The sequence below is a fragment of the Rhinolophus hipposideros genome, assembly GCF_964194185.1.
Source record: "Rhinolophus hipposideros genome assembly, chromosome: 11".
In the NCBI taxonomy this organism is placed as follows: domain Eukaryota; kingdom Metazoa; phylum Chordata; class Mammalia; order Chiroptera; family Rhinolophidae; genus Rhinolophus; species Rhinolophus hipposideros.
Window position 1 is genome coordinate 19,023,225 of NC_138057.1, and position 22,729 is coordinate 19,045,953.

General features: G+C 38.2%; 1 protein-coding gene across 3 annotated transcripts in view; it reads left to right on the forward strand.

Moving 5' to 3' along the window:
• Positions 1 to 22,729, forward strand: part of MLLT3 (MLLT3 super elongation complex subunit) — a 261,994-nt gene that overhangs the window by 179,412 nt on the left and 59,853 nt on the right. For all 3 annotated transcript variants that reach the window (XM_081065561.1, XM_081065562.1, XM_081065563.1), the window contains one exon: positions 10,060 to 10,767. In XM_081065561.1, the coding sequence (XP_080921687.1) occupies positions 10,060 to 10,767 (708 nt within the window). The remainder of the gene's footprint in view (positions 1 to 10,059; positions 10,768 to 22,729) is intronic.

The window sequence follows — 22,729 nt, forward strand, 5'->3', positions numbered from 1 at the left end:
TTGTGCTGTCATGGCTGCCTTGATATCCTGAATCATTTTGACTTTGGGGAAGAACCAAAAGTCTCATGGTGCCAGATCCGGTGAATAAGGAGGATGAGGACACACCATAATGTTTTTATTTGAAAGAAATTGCTATACCAGAAACAATGTGTGACACAGAGCTTTTCTGTTGTGGTCAAGAAATATGGTGAATGCTGCTGCCGAGTGCCATCCAAAGGAAAGGCAAGGATCTTTTATACAGGAAGCAGTGCATCGAACCTTAGTAACACTGTGTGACAAGTTTCAACTTGTTTGGTGCAGTCAGTTGGATATGAGCTACGGTTGACAGAAAGGTGTATTTTAAAGTGTGTGGTAAATCATCCTCCATCATGACAATGCTCTGTATCACACATTCCTTCTGGCGCAGCAATTTCTGTCAAATAAAAACATCACATTGTGTCCTCACCCACCTTATTCACTGCATCTGGCACCGTGCGACTTCTGGCTCTTCCTCAAAGTCTAAATGATTCAGGACTTCGAGGCAGCCATGACAGTGCAACTAAAGACACTCACAAAAGAGTACTTCTAGAACTGCATCAGAAAGTGGCCAGAGTGATGGGACAAGTGTGTTCGAAGCGAGGGGAGTATTTTGAGAGGGATTAATGGCCACGTATCTTTTACTATAATATATTTTTTTTAATTTTAACATTCACCGTATTGTTTGATCACACCTGGTATTTATCTTTGGTCCATTAGGAAGTGGAAATAAGGGTGAAAGAGCTCTTCTTTTAGTATTGGTATGGATTTTTGCATGTCCAAGATTTACTTCTGTTTCTTTTTCTAGTAATTAATGGTAGAGGTTCACAGATATGGTAACTATGGACTTAGGTTTTGTTCCTAAATAGGTTATATGTTCTGAGGTATTTATATGTGTGTAAACATTGGTAACACATTTAAAATGAAATAGCCATTAACTCTTTCCTCATGATTATACAGCTAAAGATTTTTCACTCCATTTGATGACCATTAGGTGAAATCTTTGTTTTATTAGATTTTTTTTGTGTGCTAGTGGATAGGAGACATATTCCTTATGTGATGAAGTTTGGAAAGAAAAAAATAATTTCCTTTTTATCTGAAATTGAGAATAATTTTATTTGGGGAGTTCTTGCAATTCTTTACATTAAAAAGCATTTTTTAAAACAATATTATCTAGCTTCACTATGTGTCCGTGGGCTACTTTTCTATCTTTTTCTCAAAGCTGGATGCTCCCCAAATATAATCTGTGCTTTAATACCTTGTTGTTTTGATTCATTCTAGACTTGGTCTACAAGTACCTTTTCTTTCTTTCTTTTTTAAGCATTACATTACATTATTTTATTTTATTATTTTTAATTAAAGTTTATTGGGGTGACAATGGTTAGTAAAGTTACATAGATTTCAAGTGTACAATTCTGTAATACATTATCTGTATATCACATTGTGTGTTTACCGTCCTAAGTCAGTTCTCCTCCATCACCATATATTTGATCCCGTTTACCCTCATTTACCACCCTCCTCCCCCCCTTTCCCTCTGATGACCACTAAAGTATTGTCTATGTCTCTGAGTTTTTGTTTCTTTATTTGTTTGTCTTGTTCCTTTGTTGCTTTCAGTTTTATGTCCTACATATCAGTGAAATTGTATAGTTCTCAACTTTTTCTGTCTTACATTTTGTTTAGCATAATAATCTCAAGATCCATCCATTTTGTCACAAACAGCACTATTTCATCTTTTCTCATGGCAAAATAGTACTCCATTGTGTATATATATCACATCTTCTTTAGCCCATCATCTATCAAAGGACACTTTGGTGTCCTTCAATCACCTATCGAAGGACACATGTCTTGGCCTCATACACTGTTGGTGGGAATGCAGACTGGTGCAGCCGCTATGGAAGGCAGTGTGGAGGTTCCTCAAAAAATTAGGAATAGAATTACCATATTTTATTTTTTTCAATTACAGTTGATATTCAATATTTATATTAATTTTAGGTGTATAGCACAGTGGTTAGAGATTTATATAATTTATGTAGTGATCCCCCTGATTAGTACCTATCTGACATAGTGTTGCAACATTATTGACTATATTCTCTATGGTGTACTTTATGTTTTCGTGACTATTTTGTAGCTACCAATTTGTATTTCTTAACCCCTTCACCTTTTTCACCCAAGTTCCCAACCACTCTCTCCTTTGGCAACGAACAGTTTGTTCTCTGAATCTGTGAATCTGTTTCTGCTCTGTTTATTTGTTCTTTAGATTTCACATATAAGTGAGATCATATGGTATTTGTCTGACTTATTTCACTTAGCATAATACCCTCTAGGTCCATCCATGTTGTCCCAAATGGTAAGATTTCACTTTTTTATGGCTGAGTAATGTTCCATTGTACATATGTACCACAGTTTCTTTATCCAGTTGTCTATTGATGGGTTGCTTCCATATCATGGCTTGTAAATAGCACTACAGTGAACGAAAGGATGCATATATGTTTTCGAATTAGTGTTTTGGATTTCTTTGGATAAATACCTAGAAGTGGGTCATAAGGTAGTTCTGTTTACTTCTATACTGTTTGCCACAGTGGCTGCACCGATTTGCAATCCCACCAACAGTGTACAAGGGTTACCTTTTCTCAGCATCCTCCCCAATACTTGTTGATTTTTTGATGATAGCCATCCTGATAAGTGTGAGGTGATATCTCATTGTGGTTTTTATTTGCATTTCCCTAATGATTAGTGATGTTGAACGCCTTTTCATGTGTCTATTGGCCATGCGTATTTCCTCTTTGGAGAAACATCTCTTCAGGTCCTCTGCCCATTTGTTAATTGGATTGTTTTTTTGGTGTTGAGTTGTATGAGTTGTTTATAAATATTGGATATTAATCCCTTATCAGATATATCATTGGCAAATATCTTCTCCCATTTAGTGGGCTGTCTTTTTGTTTTGTTGATGGTTCTTTTGCTGTGCAAAAACTGTTTAGTTTGATGTAGTCCCATTTTTTGTTTTTGTTTTTGTTTTCCTTTTTCAAGGAGATATATCAGAAAAAAATATCACTAGGATCAATGTCGGATAGTTTACTGCCTGTGTTTTCCTCTAGGAATTTATGGTTTTGGGTCTTACATTTAAATCTTTACATTTTGAATTTATTTTTGTGTATAGAGAAGATGGTGGTCCAGTTTAATTTTTTCCCCAGCACCGTTTATTGAATAGACTGTCTTTACCCCAATGTATATTCTTGCTTCCTTTGTCATAGATTAAATGACCATATAGGCACAGATTTATTTCTGGGCTCTCTATTCTCTTTCATTGATCTCTGTGTCTGTTTTTATGCTAATACCATGCTGTTTTGATTACTATGGTCTTGTATAGTTTGTTATCAGGTAGAGTGATACCTCCAATTTTGTTTTTTCTCAAGATTGTTGTGGCTGTTCAGAGACTTTTGTTATTCCCTATAAATTTTAAGATCATTCTAGTTTTGTGAAAAATCCCATTGGTATTTTGATAGGGACAGCATTGAATCTATACATTGCTTTGTGTAGTATGAACATTTTAATGCTATTAATTCTTCCGATCCGTGAACACAATATATTCTTCCATTTGTTTTTATCTTCTTTAATTTCTTTCTTCAGTGTCTTATGGTTTTCCAAGTACAGGTCTTTTACCTCCTTGGTTAAATTTATTCCTAGATATTTTCTTTTTTTATATATGCAATTGTAAATGGGATTATTTTCTTAATTTATCTTTCTGATAGTTTATTACTGGTTATAAAAATGCAACTGATTTCTGAATATTAATTTTGTATCATGGTACTTTACTGAATTCATTTATCAGTTCTAATAGTTTTTTTGTGGAATCTTTGGGGTTCTCTATATTTAGTCTCATGTCATCCGCAAATAATGACAGTCTTACTTCTTTTCCAATTTGGATGTCTTTTGTTTCTTTGTCTTGTCTGATTTCTGTGGCGAGGACTTCCAGTACTATGCTGAATAAAGTGGTGAAAGTGGACATCCTTGCCTTGTTCCTGATTTTGAGAATGCTTTTAATTTTCCCTCCGTTGAATATGACTTTAGCTGTGGGTTTGTTGTATATGGCCTTTATTATGTTGAGGTATGTTACCTCTATTTTTGCTTTGCTGAGAGTTTTTATCATAAAGGAATACTGGATTTTGTCAAACACTTTTTCTGCATCTCTTGACATGACTATCTTTCATTTTGTTGGTGTGGTATATCACATTAATTGATTTGCAGATATTGAACTAATATGCATCTCAGGAATAAATCCCACTTGATCATGGTGTATGATCTATGATCTATTAAATGTATTGCTGAATTTGGTTTGCTAATATTATGCTTGGATTTTTTGCATCTATGTTCATCAGGGGTATTGGCTAAATTTTCTTTTTTTCGTAATGTCTGTGTCTGGTTTTGGAATCGGTATTTTGCTGGCTTCGTGAAAAGAGCTTCGGAGCCTTCCCTCTTGAATTTTTTGGAATAGTTTGAGAAGGATAGTTGTTAATTCTTCTTGCAATGTTTGATAAAATTTACCTGTGAAGCCATCTGGTCCAGGACTTTTGTTTGTTGGGAGTTTTTTAAAATTACTGATTCAATTTTATTAGTAGTAATTTGTCAGTTCAGATTTTCTCTGTCATCTTGATTCAGTCTGGGAAGATTGTATGTTTCTAGGAATTTATCCTTTTTTTCCAGATTGTCCAATTTTTTGGCATGTAATTGTTTATAATATTTTCTTATACTCCTTTGCATTTCTGTGGTGTCAGTTGTCATTTGTCCTCTCTTATTTGTGATTTTATTTATTTGGGTCCTCTTTTTTTCTTGATGAGTCTGATTAAATGTTTATCAATTTTATTTATCTTTTCAAAGAACCAGTTCTTAGTTTCATTAATCTTTTGTATTGATTTTTTTAGACTCTGTTTTGTTTTTTTCCACTCTGATCTTTATTATTTCCTTTCTTCTGCTCATGTTAGGCTTTGTTTGCTGCTCTTTTTCTACTTCCTTTAAGTGTAAGGTTAGATTGTTTTTTTTGACATTTTTTCTTGTTTCTTGAAGTAGGCCTGTGTTGCAATGAATTTCCCTTTTAGGACTGCTTTCACAGTGTCCTATAGATTTTGGGTCTTTGAGTTTTCGTTTTCATTTGTGTCAAGGTATCTTTTGATTTCTTCCTTAATTTTGTTGTTGACCCATTCAGTATTTAGTAGCATGTTATTTAGCCTCCATGTTATTTTGTGTTTTACAGTGTTTTTCTGTAATTGATTTTTAGTTTCATACTATTGTGGTCAGAGAAGACACTTGATGTGATTTCAGTCTCCTTAAATTTATTGAGATTTGATGTGTATCCGATGTGGGTCTATCTTGGAAAATGTTCCATGTGCCCTTGAAAAGAATGTACCATATTTTGCCATGTATAATGCCTTCCCGTGTGTCATGCACACCCATGTTTTTGGCCCAAACTTTGAGGGAAAACAAATTTTGTTTTAATTTTTTAATTCAAAATTTTATTTATGTTTAAGTACTTGTTTTTTGTATTATGAAGGAATTTTAGCATTTATTTTTTAACATATTATGTTACAAGAAATTTTATGTAACAAATAATAACAAAACACAAGATACAAGGTACAAGAAATTTTATGTACTGGTAACAAATTTACGATATATACACATCATAAAAGGCCAAGAGCTCTTCATTGTTGCAAGTTCGTTGTAAATTCAGCAAAATCTGTTATCATATTCCAGGGTATTATTTTGCATACAGATATCATTATTGATTTCTAGAATTACACTTTTAACTCATAAGCATAAATAAAAAGATTAAAAACATTTATATAGATATGGAGTTAGTACTACCCATGTATAAAGCGCATCCTTATTTTTTCCTCACAAATTTAGGCAAAAAAGTGTGCTTTATACACGGCAAAATACAGTATATTCTGCTTCTTTGGAATGAAATGCTCTAAAAATATCAATTAAATCTATCTGCTCTTATGTGTCATTTAAGGCTCCTGTTTTCTTGTTGATTTTCTGTCTCAAAATTATGTACATTCTTGTCAATGGGGTGTTAAAGTCCCCCACTATGATTGTGTTACTGTCAGTCTCTTCCTTTATGTCATTTAATATTTGCTTTATATATTTAGGTGCTCCTATGTTGGGTGGATAAATGTTTACAAGGGTTATAGCCTCTTGTTGGATTGATTTTTTTATCTGTAGTGTTCCTCTTTGTTTCTTATTGTAGCATTTGTTTTAAAGTCTATTTTGTCTGATACAAGTATTGCTACCCTACTTGTTTTGTTTGTTTCCATTGGCATGAAATATAGTTTTTCATCCCTTTACTTTCAATCTGTGTGTGTGTATTTTGATCTGAAGTGAGTCTGTTGGTGACAGCATATGTATGGGTCTTGTTTTCGTATCAATTCAGCTATCCTGTGTCTTTTCTTTTCTTTTAAAGATTTTATTGGGGAAGGGGAACAGGACTTTATTGGGGATTTCCAGGACTTTTTCCAAGTCAAGTTGTTGTCCTTTCAATCTTAGTTGTGGAGGGCTTAGTTCAGCTCCAGGTCCAGTTGCCATTGCTAGTTGCAGGGGGCGCAGCCCCCCATCCCTTGTCGGAGTTGAACCGGCAACCTTGTGGTTGAGAGCCAGCGCTCCAACCACCTGAGCCATCTGGAAGCTCAGTGGCTGCTCAGCTTAAGGTGCAGTGTTCAATCTTAGTTTCAGGGGGCGCTGCCCACCATCCCTTGCAGGAGTCGAGGAATCGAACCGGCAGCCTTGTGGTTGAGAGCCCACTGGCCCATGTGGGAATTGAACCAGCAGCCTTCGGCATTAGGAGCACGGAGCTCTAACCTCCTGAGCCATCGGGCCGGCCCTCTCTTGTGTCTTTTGATTGGAGCATTTAATCCATTTACATGTAAAGTGATTATTGATAGGTACATAGTTATTTCAATTTTATTATTCATATTTTTAAATCTTTTTTTCTTGTTCTTAAAAAGTTTCATTAACATTCCTTGTAATACTGGTTTGGTGATGATGAACTCCTTTAGCCTTTTCTTGTCTGGGAAGCTCTTTATCTATCCTTCGATTTTAAATTATAGCCTTGCTGGGTAGAGTAGTCTTGGTTGTAGATCCTTGCTTTTCATCACTTTCAATAATTCCTGCCACTCCCTTCTTGCCGGCAAAGTTTCTGTTGAGAATCTAATGAGAGCTCCCTTATAAGTACCTAGTTGCTTTTCTATTGCTTCTTTTAAGATTATCTCTTTGTCTTTAACCTTTGCCATTTGAATTATAATGTGTCTTGATGTGATCCTGTTTGGGTTCCTGCTCTTCCTGAGCTTGTACGTCTATTTCCTTCACCAAGTTAGGAAAGTTTTCCATCATTATTTCTTCAAATAAGTTTTCAATTCCTTGCTCTCTCTCTTCTCCTTCTAGTACCCTTCTAGTACTGTAATGTGAATGTTGTTATGCTTGATATTTACCCAAAAGTCTCTTAAATGATCCTCATTATTTTTGGTGTGTTGAATTATTTTTCCTTTTTGCTGTTCTGATTCGTTATTCTGATTGGGTGATTTCTGCCACCTTGTATTCGAAATTGCTGAGTCAATCCTCTGCTTCATCTAGTCTGTTGGTGATTCCTTCTAGTGCATTCTTCATTTCAGTTATTCTTCACTTCTAACTGGTTCTTTTTTATGGTTTCTAGCTCCATTTTTGTTTCCTATCTTTTTGGTGAAGTTCTCACTAATTTCCTTCATACTTATAGTCAGTGTTTTGAGCTCTGTATCTGGTAGATTGCTTGCCTTCATTTTAGTTCTTTTTCTGGAGCTTTCTCCCATTCTTTCATTTGGGACATATTTCTTTGTCTCCTCAGTTTGGCTGTCTTTCTGTGTTTGTTTCTATGTGTCTAGGTTGATCTGCTCTGTGTCCCAGTCTTGGCCAGGTGGCCTTATGTAGTAGGTGCCCTGTGGGATCCAGTGGCATAGTCTCCCTTGTTACCTGCACCAGGTGCTGCAGGAGTGTGTTTTGTGTGTGTCGTGTAGCCCTCCTATTATAGTCGGGCATTGGTTGCTATTATCATGTCAGTGGGTGGGATTGACCCGCAGGCTGACTGGCTGGGGGTTTCACCACATCCACAGCTTATAGGCTACTGGGTGGGGGCCTTACTCCATGGAGTGAGATTTGCCTGCTGAGACTGACCATCAGTTGTGCTGCTTGTGGGGCTAATTCGTCATGCACTGCTGTGGTCTGAAGCCAACCTTTCATTATGTTGGTTCTGGGGCCTATTGGGAGGGGCTCAGGTGCAGGTCCAGGTGAGCCACTGCTTGTGACTGGCCAAGGACTACTTGGTAGGAGCTACAGTTTGATCCCTTGTTGTTTGCTGCCTTTGCTGTATTTGGAGGTATGTGGGAGAGGCCACCTTGTGAACTGAGGATGGCTGCCACCAGTACTGGGCTGGGGTAGCTCTACAAAAATTCCAGGGCACCCTGAGGCTGCTGTCACCTACCAGCTTCCTTAAGGCTCAACTTGTATAGAGTGTTGTGCAGTACTTGAGATAGGTGAGTTGGGGTCTCGGAATCACCAGAGTGGGATGAGTGGTGTTCACCAACTTAATGTAGATTTTGGTTGGTGCCAGTGCTGAGCCTGGCCAACTACTCAGAGCACACTGAGGCCAGCCACTGCCTGCCTGGGGCCCGCAGACCCCCAAGAGTTCGTGAAAAAGTGCAACATGGGAAGCCTGGCTGCTTGCAGAAAAAGTGCCTCCAACATTGCAAAAGTAGAGTGGGGTGGAGTTCCAGGGAGTCACCAGGGTGGAGCAAGTGGAGTTCCCCAGGGCAACGCAGATTCCGATTTAGCTGTGTTGTTGGAGGAGGTTCAGCACAGGAAAGATGGTGCCCACCTGTCGGTTGCCCAGGAGGAGGATTCTACACAGGAAAAATGGCAACTGTCCGTCCAATTGTTAACTTGAAGCCACACAACTCGGTCTTTCTTTGCATGTCTCTGACGCCTTCTGAGTCACTCTCCCTCCTCTAGACACCAGGGTGAGTGCCTGGGAGAGTCTGCATACGAGTCCCTTAAGAGGAAATCAGGGTTTCCAGCAGCTTTCTGAGTTACCTGGACAGTCGGAATCCCCACTGTTTTTCACAGCCAGATGTTGTGGGGGCTCCTCTTCCTGGCACTGGTACTCTAGGCTAAGAAACCTGTTATGGGGCTGGGAAGCCCAGCATGAGGCTCCTCCAGCGGCAGATCTCAGGAGCCAAGATATCCCTCCTGATTCTCAACCACTACACACCTGTTTGGGGCTGGCCCATTCTGTGTCTCCACTCTTTCTTCCAGTCTCAGTGTGGCTTCTTCTTTATATCCTTAGTTATAAAACTTCTGTTCATCTAGACTACAGATGGTTTGCCAGGTTGATTGCTCTGTAATTTAGTTGTCATGTGGTCATAGGAGAAGTCAAGCACATAATTTATTTGCTCCACCATTGTGGATATCCGGCGACTTGCTATGACTCCAAGTACCTTTTCATTCTTCTCTTTCCAGTTATCACCTGCTTATCCTGAAATACCTAATTCAGTCATTAATTCTCTATATATTTCTGAATTATTCTTTCTCCCAACCCCAAAAGAATTACTTGCCCCCTTCTTTTTGTTGTCATAGCACTGTATAGGTGGCTCTTACAGCAATGACGAATCATAGATGTAGATAACATCACAGTTATTGAGAATGGGGCCATGTGTAATCCATCTTTGTATCTCCTAGAACAAGTGTTTTGTGAACATTTGTTGTACCTAAATGTTTCGAACGCCGTACTTGTCATGATTAAGAGACACCAGCTTGCCTCGTTAAATTCCTTGATCCCTAGTAGCTCTCCTTGTCTATGTTTCTCACACACCCTATTTTCACTCATTATACTGTGGTCATTGGTGTCTAGTAAAATTAGACAGCAATCAACGAGGGATCATTTTGTGTAGGTTGAATGCGAGGAAACTGGCTTTTGACTCTCTGTTGTGATTTAGGGTGGACTTTCATCTTCTTCTTTCCTTTTTGCAGGACCCTAATAGGAGTATTCATACCAGCAGCAGCAGCAGCAGCAGCAGTTGCAGCAGTAGCAGCAGCAGCAGCAGCAGCAGCAGTAGCAGCAGCAGTAGCAGCAGCAGCAGCAGCAGCAGCAGTAGCAGTAGCAGCAGCAGCAGCAGCAGTACCAGTTTTTCAAAGCCTCACAAATTAATGAAGGAGCACAAGGAAAAACCTTCTAAAGACTCCAGAGAACATAAAAGTGCCTTCAAAGAACCTTCCAGGGATCACAACAAATCTTCCAAAGAATCCTCTAAGAAACCCAAAGAAAATAAACCACTGAAAGAAGAAAAAATAGTCCCTAAGATGGCCTTCAAGGAACCGAAACCCATGTCAAAAGAGCCAAAACCGGACAGTAACTTACTCACCATCACCAGTGGACAGCAAGAGAAGAAGGCTCCTAGCAAAAGACCCCCTGTTTCAGATTCTGAAGAACTCTCAGCCAAAAAAAGGAAAAAGAGTAGCTCAGAGGCTTTATTTAAAAGTTTTTCTAGCGCACCACCACTGATACTCACTTGTTCTGCTGACAAAAAACAGATAAAAGATAAATCTCATGTCAAGATGGGAAAGGTCAAAATTGAGAGTGAGACATCGGAGAAGAAGAAATCAACTTTACCGCCATTTGATGATATAGTGGACCCCAATGATTCCGACGTGGAGGAGAATATGTCCTCCAAATCTGACGTGAGTAGTCTTGTTGGTTTCCCTTCTTTCTCTTCTTAGTTTTCAAATTTCCTATCAGATAGCTTCAGGATAAAGAGTGAGGGAAGAAAACGACAGTTAAATCATAAAATGGTAGCATGGAAGTGCCTAGAAGTGAATTTCCTTAACCAATGGAAAAAAGGAAATGAAATCATTAAGAAATCTGTAGAATTTTAGGCTGCAATTTAAGTTGTTAAAGACATATTGCATAATATAATAATGGATCATTTGAATAACAGCAGAGAATGTAGATGCTCATTAGAGCTTAGCTACAATGCTCGTCAGTGATTGCTGACTTAGGAAAGTGAGGAGAATGCAATAAAACTTGAATACAAAGGACAATATATTCAAAAGAGAAACTTAGGAAATATTAGGGTGCAGTTATAATGTTGATCTTTTTGATCAGTGGAAGGAAGTAATTTGTTTGCACAGGTGAGAAACATGCTGGTGATAGTATTTTTAAAGTTTTATCCAGGCAAATTTGATGTAACAATATACCATGCATATTTGAAATGTATAATTTGATAAATTTTACCAAAAACATGTGTCTGTAAAACCGGGTGATGGCATTTTGAAAATGAAATATTTAATAATTTTCATTGTATAACCACAGATTTTAAAGGGATGGGGTATGTGATCTTCATTATTAGAGCAGGATTATCTTTTGTGGGTGCCTAAAACACCATCTAATACTATCCAAAAATGTTACCTGATGTTGAAATTTGGACTTATAATTACAGATTTCTCAGAATTGGAAAGGATTTTCGGGTTATTTATTCTAACCTTCCAATGTAAGAAATCTTACACTTTAATGAAAGAACTGTTAGTAATTCAAAAGATATTTGATTCTGTTTCTGGAGAATGAACAGTATTTGCTATGACTTCATCTCCTCACTTTTCCTTTTTCTCTACCTTTGGTTTCTACTATTACTTATCAGTCACGATCAGTCCCAATAAGTCTCCTGACTTTGGCCTGTCAATATTTTTAGACAGTGGTCAAGGAAAATTGTCTGGCTAAAAATTACTGGCAATTTTAGAACTCCACTTCTCTTTCTGTCCCAGGGGATCACTTCACAAATGTTCCTAATTCAAAAGCTGGCAAGGGGTAGGGGACATCAGTAGCAGATTCTTACTCCTGCCTTTGTACTATTCTAGGTAGAAAGCCACCTAGGATTAGGACATGGCATCAGTACTAATCCCCAGCCATGCAAAGAAAACCTCCGTCCCCACTACTCTCTATAGATAATTTTGAAATTTTAATAGAAGATCATATTTGGAGGAGAATAGCATATAAATGACTGGGGACTGGGTAATTTTTTTCCATTGTTTGGTAAAGGCTTGATAGTAATAGTTTGTGAAATGGAGATGAGAGCTAATGGGTTTGTCCCAATATGTCAAGCGTTTATTTTTTTCTCCCTTGCTTTTTACTTCTCCTCTCAATTCAAAACTTGCTACTAATGCTGATATCACGGAACTGTTTTTCTATGTTTGATTTCTATTTAAAATCACCCTGAAATGTTCACTAATGCGGTTGGGGTGTGATTTGTCTATCAAGATTGCCAAGTTTAGCAACTTTGTCTTTCCATATTCTGACATGTTGCTATTCTTCTAGAACAGAGGTTTTCAAATTATGGGTTGTGATTCACTGGTGAGCCATGAAATCAATTTAGCATGTCATCACCAGTATTTAAAAAAAAAAAACAGAATACATTATAATTACTATGGGTAAATAATGGTTTGTGAACATTTTATTTCTGAGGGTGTGTGCGAATTTCTTATAGTAGGTCATGGTCAAAATTTTAAAAGGCATCTTTCTTGAATGTTTACTGATTTGTGAGAAGACCAAATTGCATTCACAAAGTACTATTGCGTGTTCTTTCTACATGAAAATATCACAGATGATCTTTCTGTTAAGATAATTCTGTGTATTCTCATTTTTGTTTGCTTCTTGCTTCCTTCCTTTTTTTTGGTGGGGTGGGGGGGGAAGGGAGCCAGGCTGGACAGGGAGGCTTCTATTGTTAAGACTGCCCTTTTGAAATTTATTTTTAAGATTTTTTTTTTTAATTGGGGAAGGGGTACAGGACTTTATTGGGGAACAGTGTGTACTTTCAGGACTTTTTTCCAAGTAAAGTTGTTGTCCTTTCAATCTTAGTTGTGGAGCGTATTGTTCAACTTCAAGTTGTTGTCCTTTCAGTTTTAGTTGTGGAGGGCACAGCTCAGTTGCTGTTGCTAATTGCAGGGGGCGCAGCCCACCATCCCTGTGGGAGTCGAACCCGTAACCTTGTGGTTGAGAGGATGCGCTCCAACCAACTGAGCCATCCGGGAGCTCAGCGGCAGTTCAGCTCAATGTGCTGTGTTCAATTTTAGTTGCAGGGGACAGAGCCCACCATCCCTTGTGGGATTTGAGGAATTGAACTGGCAACCTTGTGGTTGAGAGCCCACTGGCCTATGTGGGGATCGAACTGGCAGCCTTCGGAGTTAGTAGCATGGAGCTCTAACCATCTGAGCCACAGGCAGGCCTTCTCCCTTCCTTTTATGTATGATTTATAAGGCATAGCTTTTCTTTTCGTAAACTTTATGTTCAACTTGGTTTAACAAAATAATACCTTGAAAAGTCTTCTGAAACAAAGAGTTAGAATTGTAATTCCTTAAAGAAGATAGAAAAATTTCAAGGTGATCCATGACATTAGGGCTACATATCCAGCGACCGTAACAGGAGTTTTTGTGATGTGCTCTGTGTATCACTACAGAAGAAGGCTTTAAAGACTTTCAGGTATTGTTTGGGTATAAAACCCAACAACTATACTTTCCTTATCAGTTTTCTGAAAGTAATAATGCTTTTATTGTTGCAGCTATTGGTTTAATTCTCTAAATGTAGGTGCTAGAACAGAAGAGAATTGACAAAAATGGTTCCAAGTAAGCCAGTGCCAAAAAGACCTTTCTGTGAGCAAAGGATAATAAAAAGAGGGCTGAAATTCCCTTTATCTCATAGTAGAGTTAGGCTTTGTTTGGCCTTTCTCCTACCTGGTATCCCTCCTGTGGGCAAGACAGAGGAACAGGAGGCGATGATAGTGGAGAGCCCTTAGCTGCCCTAAACTTCCCCTGCCCAGTAACTGATTTGGTGGTAGCTCGGCGGCAGGTCCAACTTCAGGGGGCACCATCCACATTGGCCTGGTGGGTGAGCTTGTCTGCATCTGAGGAAGTGTGATCAGATGACCTGATCTCTCTAAAGGCCTTTCCAGCTTTGTTATTTGGATAGGAGCCAGATTTATGTTCATTTATGGTAGGTGAGGTGGCAGGTAATTTTAGACCCAGGAGGCAGAGATTGTTGACTTTGGAAACAGAAAAAAGACACAAAAAATAATTGGAAGAGTGTGAAGAATTAGGAAGGGGTTGGGGCGGGGGGAGGTGATTTACCTGGTTATGCCTGTAAAGAAAATATCTCGCCTTGGTACAAATGAGTTACAAGTAAAAGGAAGAACTTTTTAAAGAAGCTTCTTATAATTAAGTTAGATTCAGATTTTATATAAAAAATATCCATGCTGTTGAGATGGACTAGGAAGCTTAGATTGTTGATTCATATGGTTCTTTTTGGTTAAGATTTTTATATGCTTTGTAAAAGAGAAGAGACAAAGAAGTACATCCATGTTTGTATGCCTGTACATTTTTTGAGGGATTACTTATTTGTTGATTAGTGGTTATGTAGATAGCTAAATAGGTAGGTAAGCCAACATTTTCCAGGATCTTTTAGCTTTCTAATTAAGTGAAATAAAGGACAAGAACATACCTATCACTGCATCCAGTAGGCACTTGGTAGTTTTTTTTTTTTTTTCATTGCTGTTAGTAATAAAAGAAGGCATACTAAGAAAAGATTTATCTTTGGATTACTATTCATATGACTGAAAGAATAATTGAAAGAATAATTAAAAAACATATTTTGCAATTCCTAGAACGTTTCTCATTTTATAATCTAATATTGTCACATGAAAGTCCATCAGTAATTTTCCCTTACAGAATTTGGGAAGTGGCAGGGAAAGGCGGGGCGGGAGGCAGAAGGGCTCTTTCATAGTGGGTGAACATTCAGCAAACACAGGAAACATGATAAAGGCATGTTTCTGCCATGTACGTGAAGGTCAGCATGAAGAATATTTTATATTCAACAACCTAGGTAATTCCCAGTTTAGAGTAACGCTGTTTTGGTTTAGGAATTTCTCTTTTTGTGGCCATAACGGTCACTTACTGGAAAGTGACTGTTCTTACTGGTGACAGCATTAAGGAGCAGCTAGGAAAGGGTTGAGGACCTGACTGTACAAACATCAACCAAAAGTTTGTAATTGTGCTTCACGTTAACTTGTCTAAACTTTAATTGACAGCGAAAATGAACCCAAATATCTTTCACCCCTCCTAGGATTCCCTAGTTTTTGTTTTTCATATAATTCTGCTTCTCTATTGAATTGATCCTGTATTGTGATATGAGGAAGTTTGGTATTCATGGCAGAGAAGGAGGGAAAAAAAAACAGGGAAAGACAATTGAAACAGGCACTTATGATCGGATTCGCTTATATAGTAATTTCTTTATCATTGCCTTCACTTCTTTTTGCCTTGCTTTGTAGAAATGTAATTGTAATTTAAAAGTGCAGAAGTTAAAAGTTTTCATTATCTTTCCTTGAAAATGGGCAGATTACGTTTGGTGAAACATTTTATACCTCCGTCTGCAGTGTGAGAAATGAGATTTTTAATCATGTCTTTTGATAATTTTGGTTTATCAAAGTGCTTTCTTGGATAAAGTCTTCTTGAGGGAGAAAGACAAAATCCCATCCGATGGCAGCATTTTTCCCAAGGGTGGGTGGTGCTTCAGATACAGGATAAAGACTTCAAACCACCATAGAGTTTCTTTTGAAAAGAAAAAAAAACAAAAAAGGAAGGAGAAGGAAAAAGAAATTTCCCTTCTTTTGTTGTGCCTCATTTCCTCCCGCCCCACCCTGTTTCTTGCCCTGCTTAAACTGTCTGGCGCTGGCAGTCAGCATCCTGCTGTTGTAGCATTGGCCTTAGGTTTTTATGTGATGGAAGGTTGTCGCAGTCAGAGAAGAAGGTCTTTATTGTGTTTTCAAAGTGGCTTTTTAATGACTTGTAATTCCAGCACATGGGAGAGCTGTAAAGTCTGTAAGTATGGTGAGTGAGCAGCTGAAGAGGCCATTCATTAAGGGGCTGCCCCAGCTCTCTGGGGAGGGGGGCGGGGGGGCGGGGGACAGACTCTCATTCTGGACTCCTGTTCTTTGTATTTTATAACTGGAGATAAAAATACCTGAAGAGTCACAATTCTTCCTCAGATAGATTTACCTCAGCGTGGGACATTAATTCAAACAACTGGGAGAAAGTTGCCTTTGTTGGGTGCATGAAGATATTTCACCTGACTTTGTTTTCTTATGTTTTGTTTGTTTTCTGTTTTAGATGTCATTAGATGGGGGAACTGCAGGTTAGCCAATCAGCTGTTCATTGACTCAGCCACATTTTTGGTTTATTTAAAAAAAAAAAAAAAGATGCGAAGCAGTTAAAAGTGAGATTTTTTGGTTGTTTTTTTAAAAAAAGTAGAGTTAGAGGCTCTTTCTCTTCCTTGCTTTGAGTACCATACTAAGCCCAAATGGTTTCTCAGGTTTTACGTTAAATAATTCCTTAGAAGCTTTAGATAGCTGAGGGTTATGAATAGACAGGGATCCTGTCATTGTAGAATTGATTGTCATCAATAATTGCCAAAGCTCAGCATTTTCACTTACTTGTATTGAATTGTTTCTCTCTTTCAATAAATTCCATGAGCCTCCTTCAAGAGAACTGCATCACCTATTCAATACTTTATTGTTTCTTACTCTAGGGTCTATGATCTTTATGTAATTGTCCCATCTGTCATCTTTAGACACAAAGTCAAAGATGTGACTCAACGTGATCTTTGCATGAGTAGCTTTACCATACCATCGGGGTGCCTCACAATTGTAGCTAAACTTGCTTTGAATGCTTTCTATGTAATAGTCACTGTTCTAAGTACTTGACTCGTTTTAACTAATTTGACCCACAAAACAACGCTGTAAAATAGGTAATATTATTATCCCTATTTTGTAGGTGGGGAAACTGAAGCTCAAAGGTTAAGAAAATTGCCCAAGGTTGCCATGTTTAAAAGTGGCAGAGCCAGGATTTGATCCCACATGGTAGGGCTTGCCCTCAAGAGGAGTTTTGGGGTGAAGCAAATCTTATTTTCCCATGAATTCATGTTACAGTTGCAGAGATGTGCTTCATGAACTGGGTGTCACTGCTGAGACATCATCGTCTTACTCCGTGTTGAATCATATTTCTTTGACCTACCTATTGGTTTGTGCTTTACCTTCAGGAGGTTGTCCTCAGAGGTGGCTTTGGCATCCACAGCCAGAATTGAGGGAAGAGCTATGAAACATCCAGGAACCTCTAACTTCTTAGACATTCCTGCTTAAAATAAAACATACTGTCACGGATTTGTATTTTGCATTATTATAGTATGTGTTCAGCACTGTTTCCCTGCTCCCAGAATTCTCTCACTTGCTTTTGCATGGGAATTTATGTTTCACAGAGCTGAGCTGCAATATCGAGCTTTCCCAGAAGGTGCCACCAAATAACAAATGGTGTCCTCCAGTCTGAAGACTTCTTCGTTTTGAATTATCTAGTTACATTTTGTAATTTCATTTTATAAGGTCGCTAAGTTATTCAAAATGTAGGCTGTGCATTCTTTGAATTAGGAGACAAGATAAAGCAATGATCTAGGCAGAGGGTGGTTTTCTTTTGGTGTCTATGTAATTATTTAACCAAGTTTGAGAAATTGCTCTCAGTGGGTAACAATTTATGACTGTAAACTTTCAAGGCAGTGTCAAGGTCCACAAAGAAAAATCCCCCCTAAGAGGCTTCTTTAGGTCACTAAAGGTGAATGCACAGCGAGATGTTCCCAGATAAAGTCAAAGATCCTTCTACTAGTCAGGAGAAAATGGAAAAGCATTTACTCAAGTATTTGGAGATGACAGACTTTTGCCTTTGAATTCAGAAGACATAGAGGTGGGGCTGTGGGGGGAGGCTGGGGCAGGAGAAATATTCAGAGTTAGTGACACAAGAGAAAAGGACATTTTCTTGCCTTTCTCAGTCATGGAAAGAAAATGTATGTATGAGGTCCTCAGATGTTTGGTACTTTCAATAAATAAGGTAATTACTAGGGTGTCCTGGTTTGAGAACTCAGTGTTTAGAATCATAGTATTAGGTTGGTGCAAAAGTGATTGTGGTTTTTGCAGTTATTTTTAACCTTTTAAACCACAATTCCTTTTGCACCAACCTAATAGTTTTTTAAAAAATGAAATCGTTGACCCTTGCTTTATTTTGTGGCATATATACATACATACATACATACATACATACATACATACATACATACATATATATATATATCTTTAAATATGATAAACCATCATGTCACTTTGAATAACTACAAACATTTCCTTCTAAACGTGTTTGTTTTTAATATTCTTTGATTACTTTAATGATATTCATAGCATTTGAAAATATGTATGTGGTAGGTACTCCTGTATTTAAACCCTGTATAAGATGGTACAAATGGTATAAAATTAGGCTGAGCTTTGAAAAAAGGAAGGTGTGATTAGTGTAGATGAGGGCTGGGGTGGGCAGGGGAAGGGATCAGAGGGGAAATGACACCTGGTGGCAAGTGTAGCCCACAAGTCTGAGTTGTCGTTACTGAAGATGAAGAGAGGTCTTCTCAATGGAGCCTTGCAGTTAATTTATCAAACTGGTTTGTCGGGAGTGACGGAAGCCTTATTGAACTCTATTCCGTGCTAGGATTGTGTGGAGACATTCACTCTGTGTCCTCTTACGTAATCCATGCAGTGTGTGAGACAGCTTTTGTTCTCATCTTACAGATGTGGAAGTGGCAGAGCCGCAATTTGAATCCAGGTCTGACCAACGCCAAAGCCCGGGCGTTTTTGTACTGTACCACTGATTAAACCTCCTTGACAGAGAAATCACATCAAATTAAAACCACTGGGCTACTGATTAAACCTTTTCAAGAAAAATCGAATTAGCAGCATTACTTTTCTCACCATCTGGCTTCCTTTGGTAATGATACCACAGTTCAGTGATGGTAATGGTACCACAGTTCAGTGAAAGGAAGAGAATAGGATGTAAAATATGGTCCCGATACTTGGATACTTTTCTAGGAATTACGGGTGTAAGGAGACATGGCTGTTATATTAAAAATGCAGATTAACTCATGCTTCTTATGCCACAGTATCATTTTCTAGGAAGCAGAATGTCTTGAAAAGCGTGGTATCTTAGGGTCTGTCCAATTGCACTTGTTTACCAATGAACTGCCTTGCATATACTTCACACTGGAGGCAAGGGCGTGGCCAGTGTTACTGTAAGAACGACCATCTACTGTACTGCATTATCTAAAGGTTGTACTCATGAAGGACATGAAGGAAGGAAGGTACGCTTCCTTGTCCTGGAACGTAGCCATACCTGGCAAATAAATTATCTTCCTGGGCCTAGGAGGGGTGGTCCCGAAGATGGTCCAAGAGCATATGCTTGGAATCAAAAGACTAGACAGGTGCAGCTTACTAGTGGTGAACTGTAAGATGTGGATTTAAATACTAGTGATGAGATTGTATGTAGATACAAACTGCCACTCGGGTGTTAGTTCACGCCACGCTATTAATTATGACATAGGCAAAGACTTGCTGTTTTTGTTTGGTAATTTATGAGCATCTTGTATTCTGTGAAGACCTGATGTTGGTAGGTGTTCTTGTAAAGATGGAGACACAAAGATGCTGTCTAGGAATTTCGCGATTTATAATCCACAGCCACAGTGTGTTTTTCATTCCTGCACATGTTTCTAAAATGTCATTTTCCATTTGGCCTAACCTTCGGGAATCAAAGCAGAGTCTCTCCAAAAAGTCCACCCTGGTTTAAAATGTTTATGTCTGACAAATTCTACTCAAGATGATGTGATATATTTTCAGTATTATAAAGTGCTCATTGTAATTTCCAGTTTCTCCCCTTCCTCGTTATTTTTTAGGGTTGTTTTAATTAAAGGTGAACATCAGACCTGTGGCTGATCTTGTGATAGGTTCTATGAAAGTGCTAGTTTATCTGATCGTCTTGGGTCAGAGTCTCACTTCTCTTGCTTACCAAACCTGCCTTCATTGACTAGCAACTTGCAGAGACCTGCAGCAAGTCCTCCCCCTTTTAAAGATAAGCCATGCCTCCTCCTCCTTGCTTTGTGTAATAATAAAACCAGTGAGTCTCCTAGTTTCCTCCAAGGAAACTGAGGTTTGCAGGAAGGAGGTGCTGCCCATCTCCTTATCCTCATCATGTTAATAGTTCTGTTGTCTGTCTTTATCTTTAGGAAACCTTCCAAGGCTTACTATGTACTCTTTTCAAGATTTAAGATGAAGTTTAGAAGCTATGAGCAACTGTCTTTAATACAGCACTTACTTCACGATGGAGAAAATCATAGGACATTTAAAGCAGAAAGACTTCAGGAACTTCCTTTAACTTGCGTTCTGCAGAGGACAACTTGAGGCCAAGTTTCATAACTTGCCCAAGATCGTGGAGCTCTCATTGCCCCCCAAAAAGCCCTAGGATGCAGGTCCCTAATTGGTATGCTGTTATAATTCCCAGTTGGAGCAGTTTACAATCCGTTACATGTCCCCCACTCCCTTCCCAAACTCTCCTCCACTTGAACATTTTAAAGTGATTTCTGATGAGTTATTTATGCCCATTAGACATAAGACCAGTGTCACCTCTTGGCCCTGAATCTCAGTTTGTGCCCCTTTGTTGAATGAATGAACCATACATTTCATGTCTTCAGCAGAATCGTACCTATAAAGCTTCACGTCTTGTCTAAGTGATAGTAGGGTGTAAGTCTCAGTGGATATTACAGAGATTAATTGGTGAAGAATTGGATAGATTTTGTTGCCTGGTCCTCCTTGATTGTCTCTGGGAAATTACCAACCAGAAGAATCATGGCTTGATGTATTTCAGAGGAAAAAAAAAATCACTGAGCAAAACAGAAAATGATACATTTAGGTATGTGGGAAATCAAAAATCTTAATATTGCTTAATAGTACAAACATACAAAGAGCTTAAAAAACCTCCAATGTAAAAGCGTTTACTTGGACAAGCTGATATTCTTACCAGATAAAACCTGAATTCTACTCCCTCTTAGCCTCCAGCATCTTCGGTACCAGCCTCTGTGTCCTGAGTTATTCAGATTAGTCTCTAGGGACAGACTGAGGCATCGTTCATACCCAACATTAGCTGCTTACACATACACCCTCCTCCACCTTTCCGGTTAACCTTGATGCTCTTCAGACTGCAGTTTCTTCATTCTTTTCCCTTCACTGACAGACACCTCAAAAGCTCCCTTTTTCCTCAACCCACTGTGGTCTGGCTTTTGCTCTTGGCAACTGTTCTTAACACTACCAGGTGTTAAGGTCACCAGTGCCTTCCAGATTCTAATGTCAAAACCGTCTTCTAAGCATTAGGTTTTATCCTTCTGGCACCTTTAATTTGCTGTTCTGTTTTATTCCTTGGCTTTATTCTACCTACCCTGGTCTCTCTACGCACTCTCTACCAGTCTCCTTTGCCAGCTGACCTTCCTCCACCATCCTTAAGTTGGCTATCGCCAGTCTCCTTTTATATAATCTTTCCCTGGCCAGTCATCTAGTACCTGTCTCCTGTCGCTTCTTTTTCCCAGGCCCTTCTCTGCACAGCTATCTAACCCACAAATTTTGGAAGGAAATATGTAAAGACTATAAAACAGCTAGTTAAAATGGTGCTAGGGATCATTTTCAAAATGTGAATCTTTAATATTGCCATTTTTATAAAGCATTTCATTGTTTCAAAACCTCAGATGCCTGTGAGCTAAACACCAGATTCTCTTTAGCATTGCTTTTTATTTGTTGTTGTAGTCTTTTATCGTGGAGAATTTAAAATCACACAAAATACGCAGAGTAGCATAATGAATCCTTCATTTATCCGTCGCTCAGCTTCGATAATTATTGACTGATGGCCAATCTTGTTTCAACTGTAGCACCATCTACTCTTCCCCCAATATACTTTTTAATAAAATCCAAAATGTCATTATTTCATGTGTAGATATTTCAATGTGAACCTCTAAATGATAAAGGCTTTTTTTAAAAAAACTAAAGTGTCATTATCATATCTGAACAAATTAATAATTTTTAATATCAATATTAAGATATCAATATTTTTAATATCTGGGCAAGTTTCCAGTAGAATCAAAATGGCATAAATTTGTTTTTGTTTTTGCAATTTGAATGAGGATCCAAATTAGGTCCATATCTTGCAATTTGTAAAAATGTCTTAAATTTCTTTTGATTTATATGTTCTCATCTTTTTTTACATAAATGTTCAAGGAAAAAATATCAGGTTGTTTGTCTTACAGAGTTTCTCAGTTTTGATTTTGCTGATAGTATCTTTGTGGTGTATTTTCTGTAAATTAGAGTCATGGTCAGATTTAGGTTAGGTTTTTGTTTTGGATTGGGACAAGACTATTTCATGGGTAGAGTTGTTTCTGTCATTAGGAGGCCCGTAAGTTTATATCTTTGTGTGTGTGAGTTTAGCACTCATTGGTGCTCAGTGCCTCTATGCATAGATTCATTAGGGGTTGCAAATCGGTGGTATTTTTATTCCATCATTCTTCATTTATCAGCTAGAATTCACCTATAAAGAGAAACTCTTCCTCTTCTACCTTTTGTTTAACGAGTAGTACAGTTTATACGGGAAAAATAAAACATGCTGCGTGATTCTTCACCCCCCCCCCTTTTTTTTAACTAGTTTGATTTTCTGGCATCCTTCAACAATGGCTCATTTTTGTTTAAGCATTGCTTTAAGACTTCTT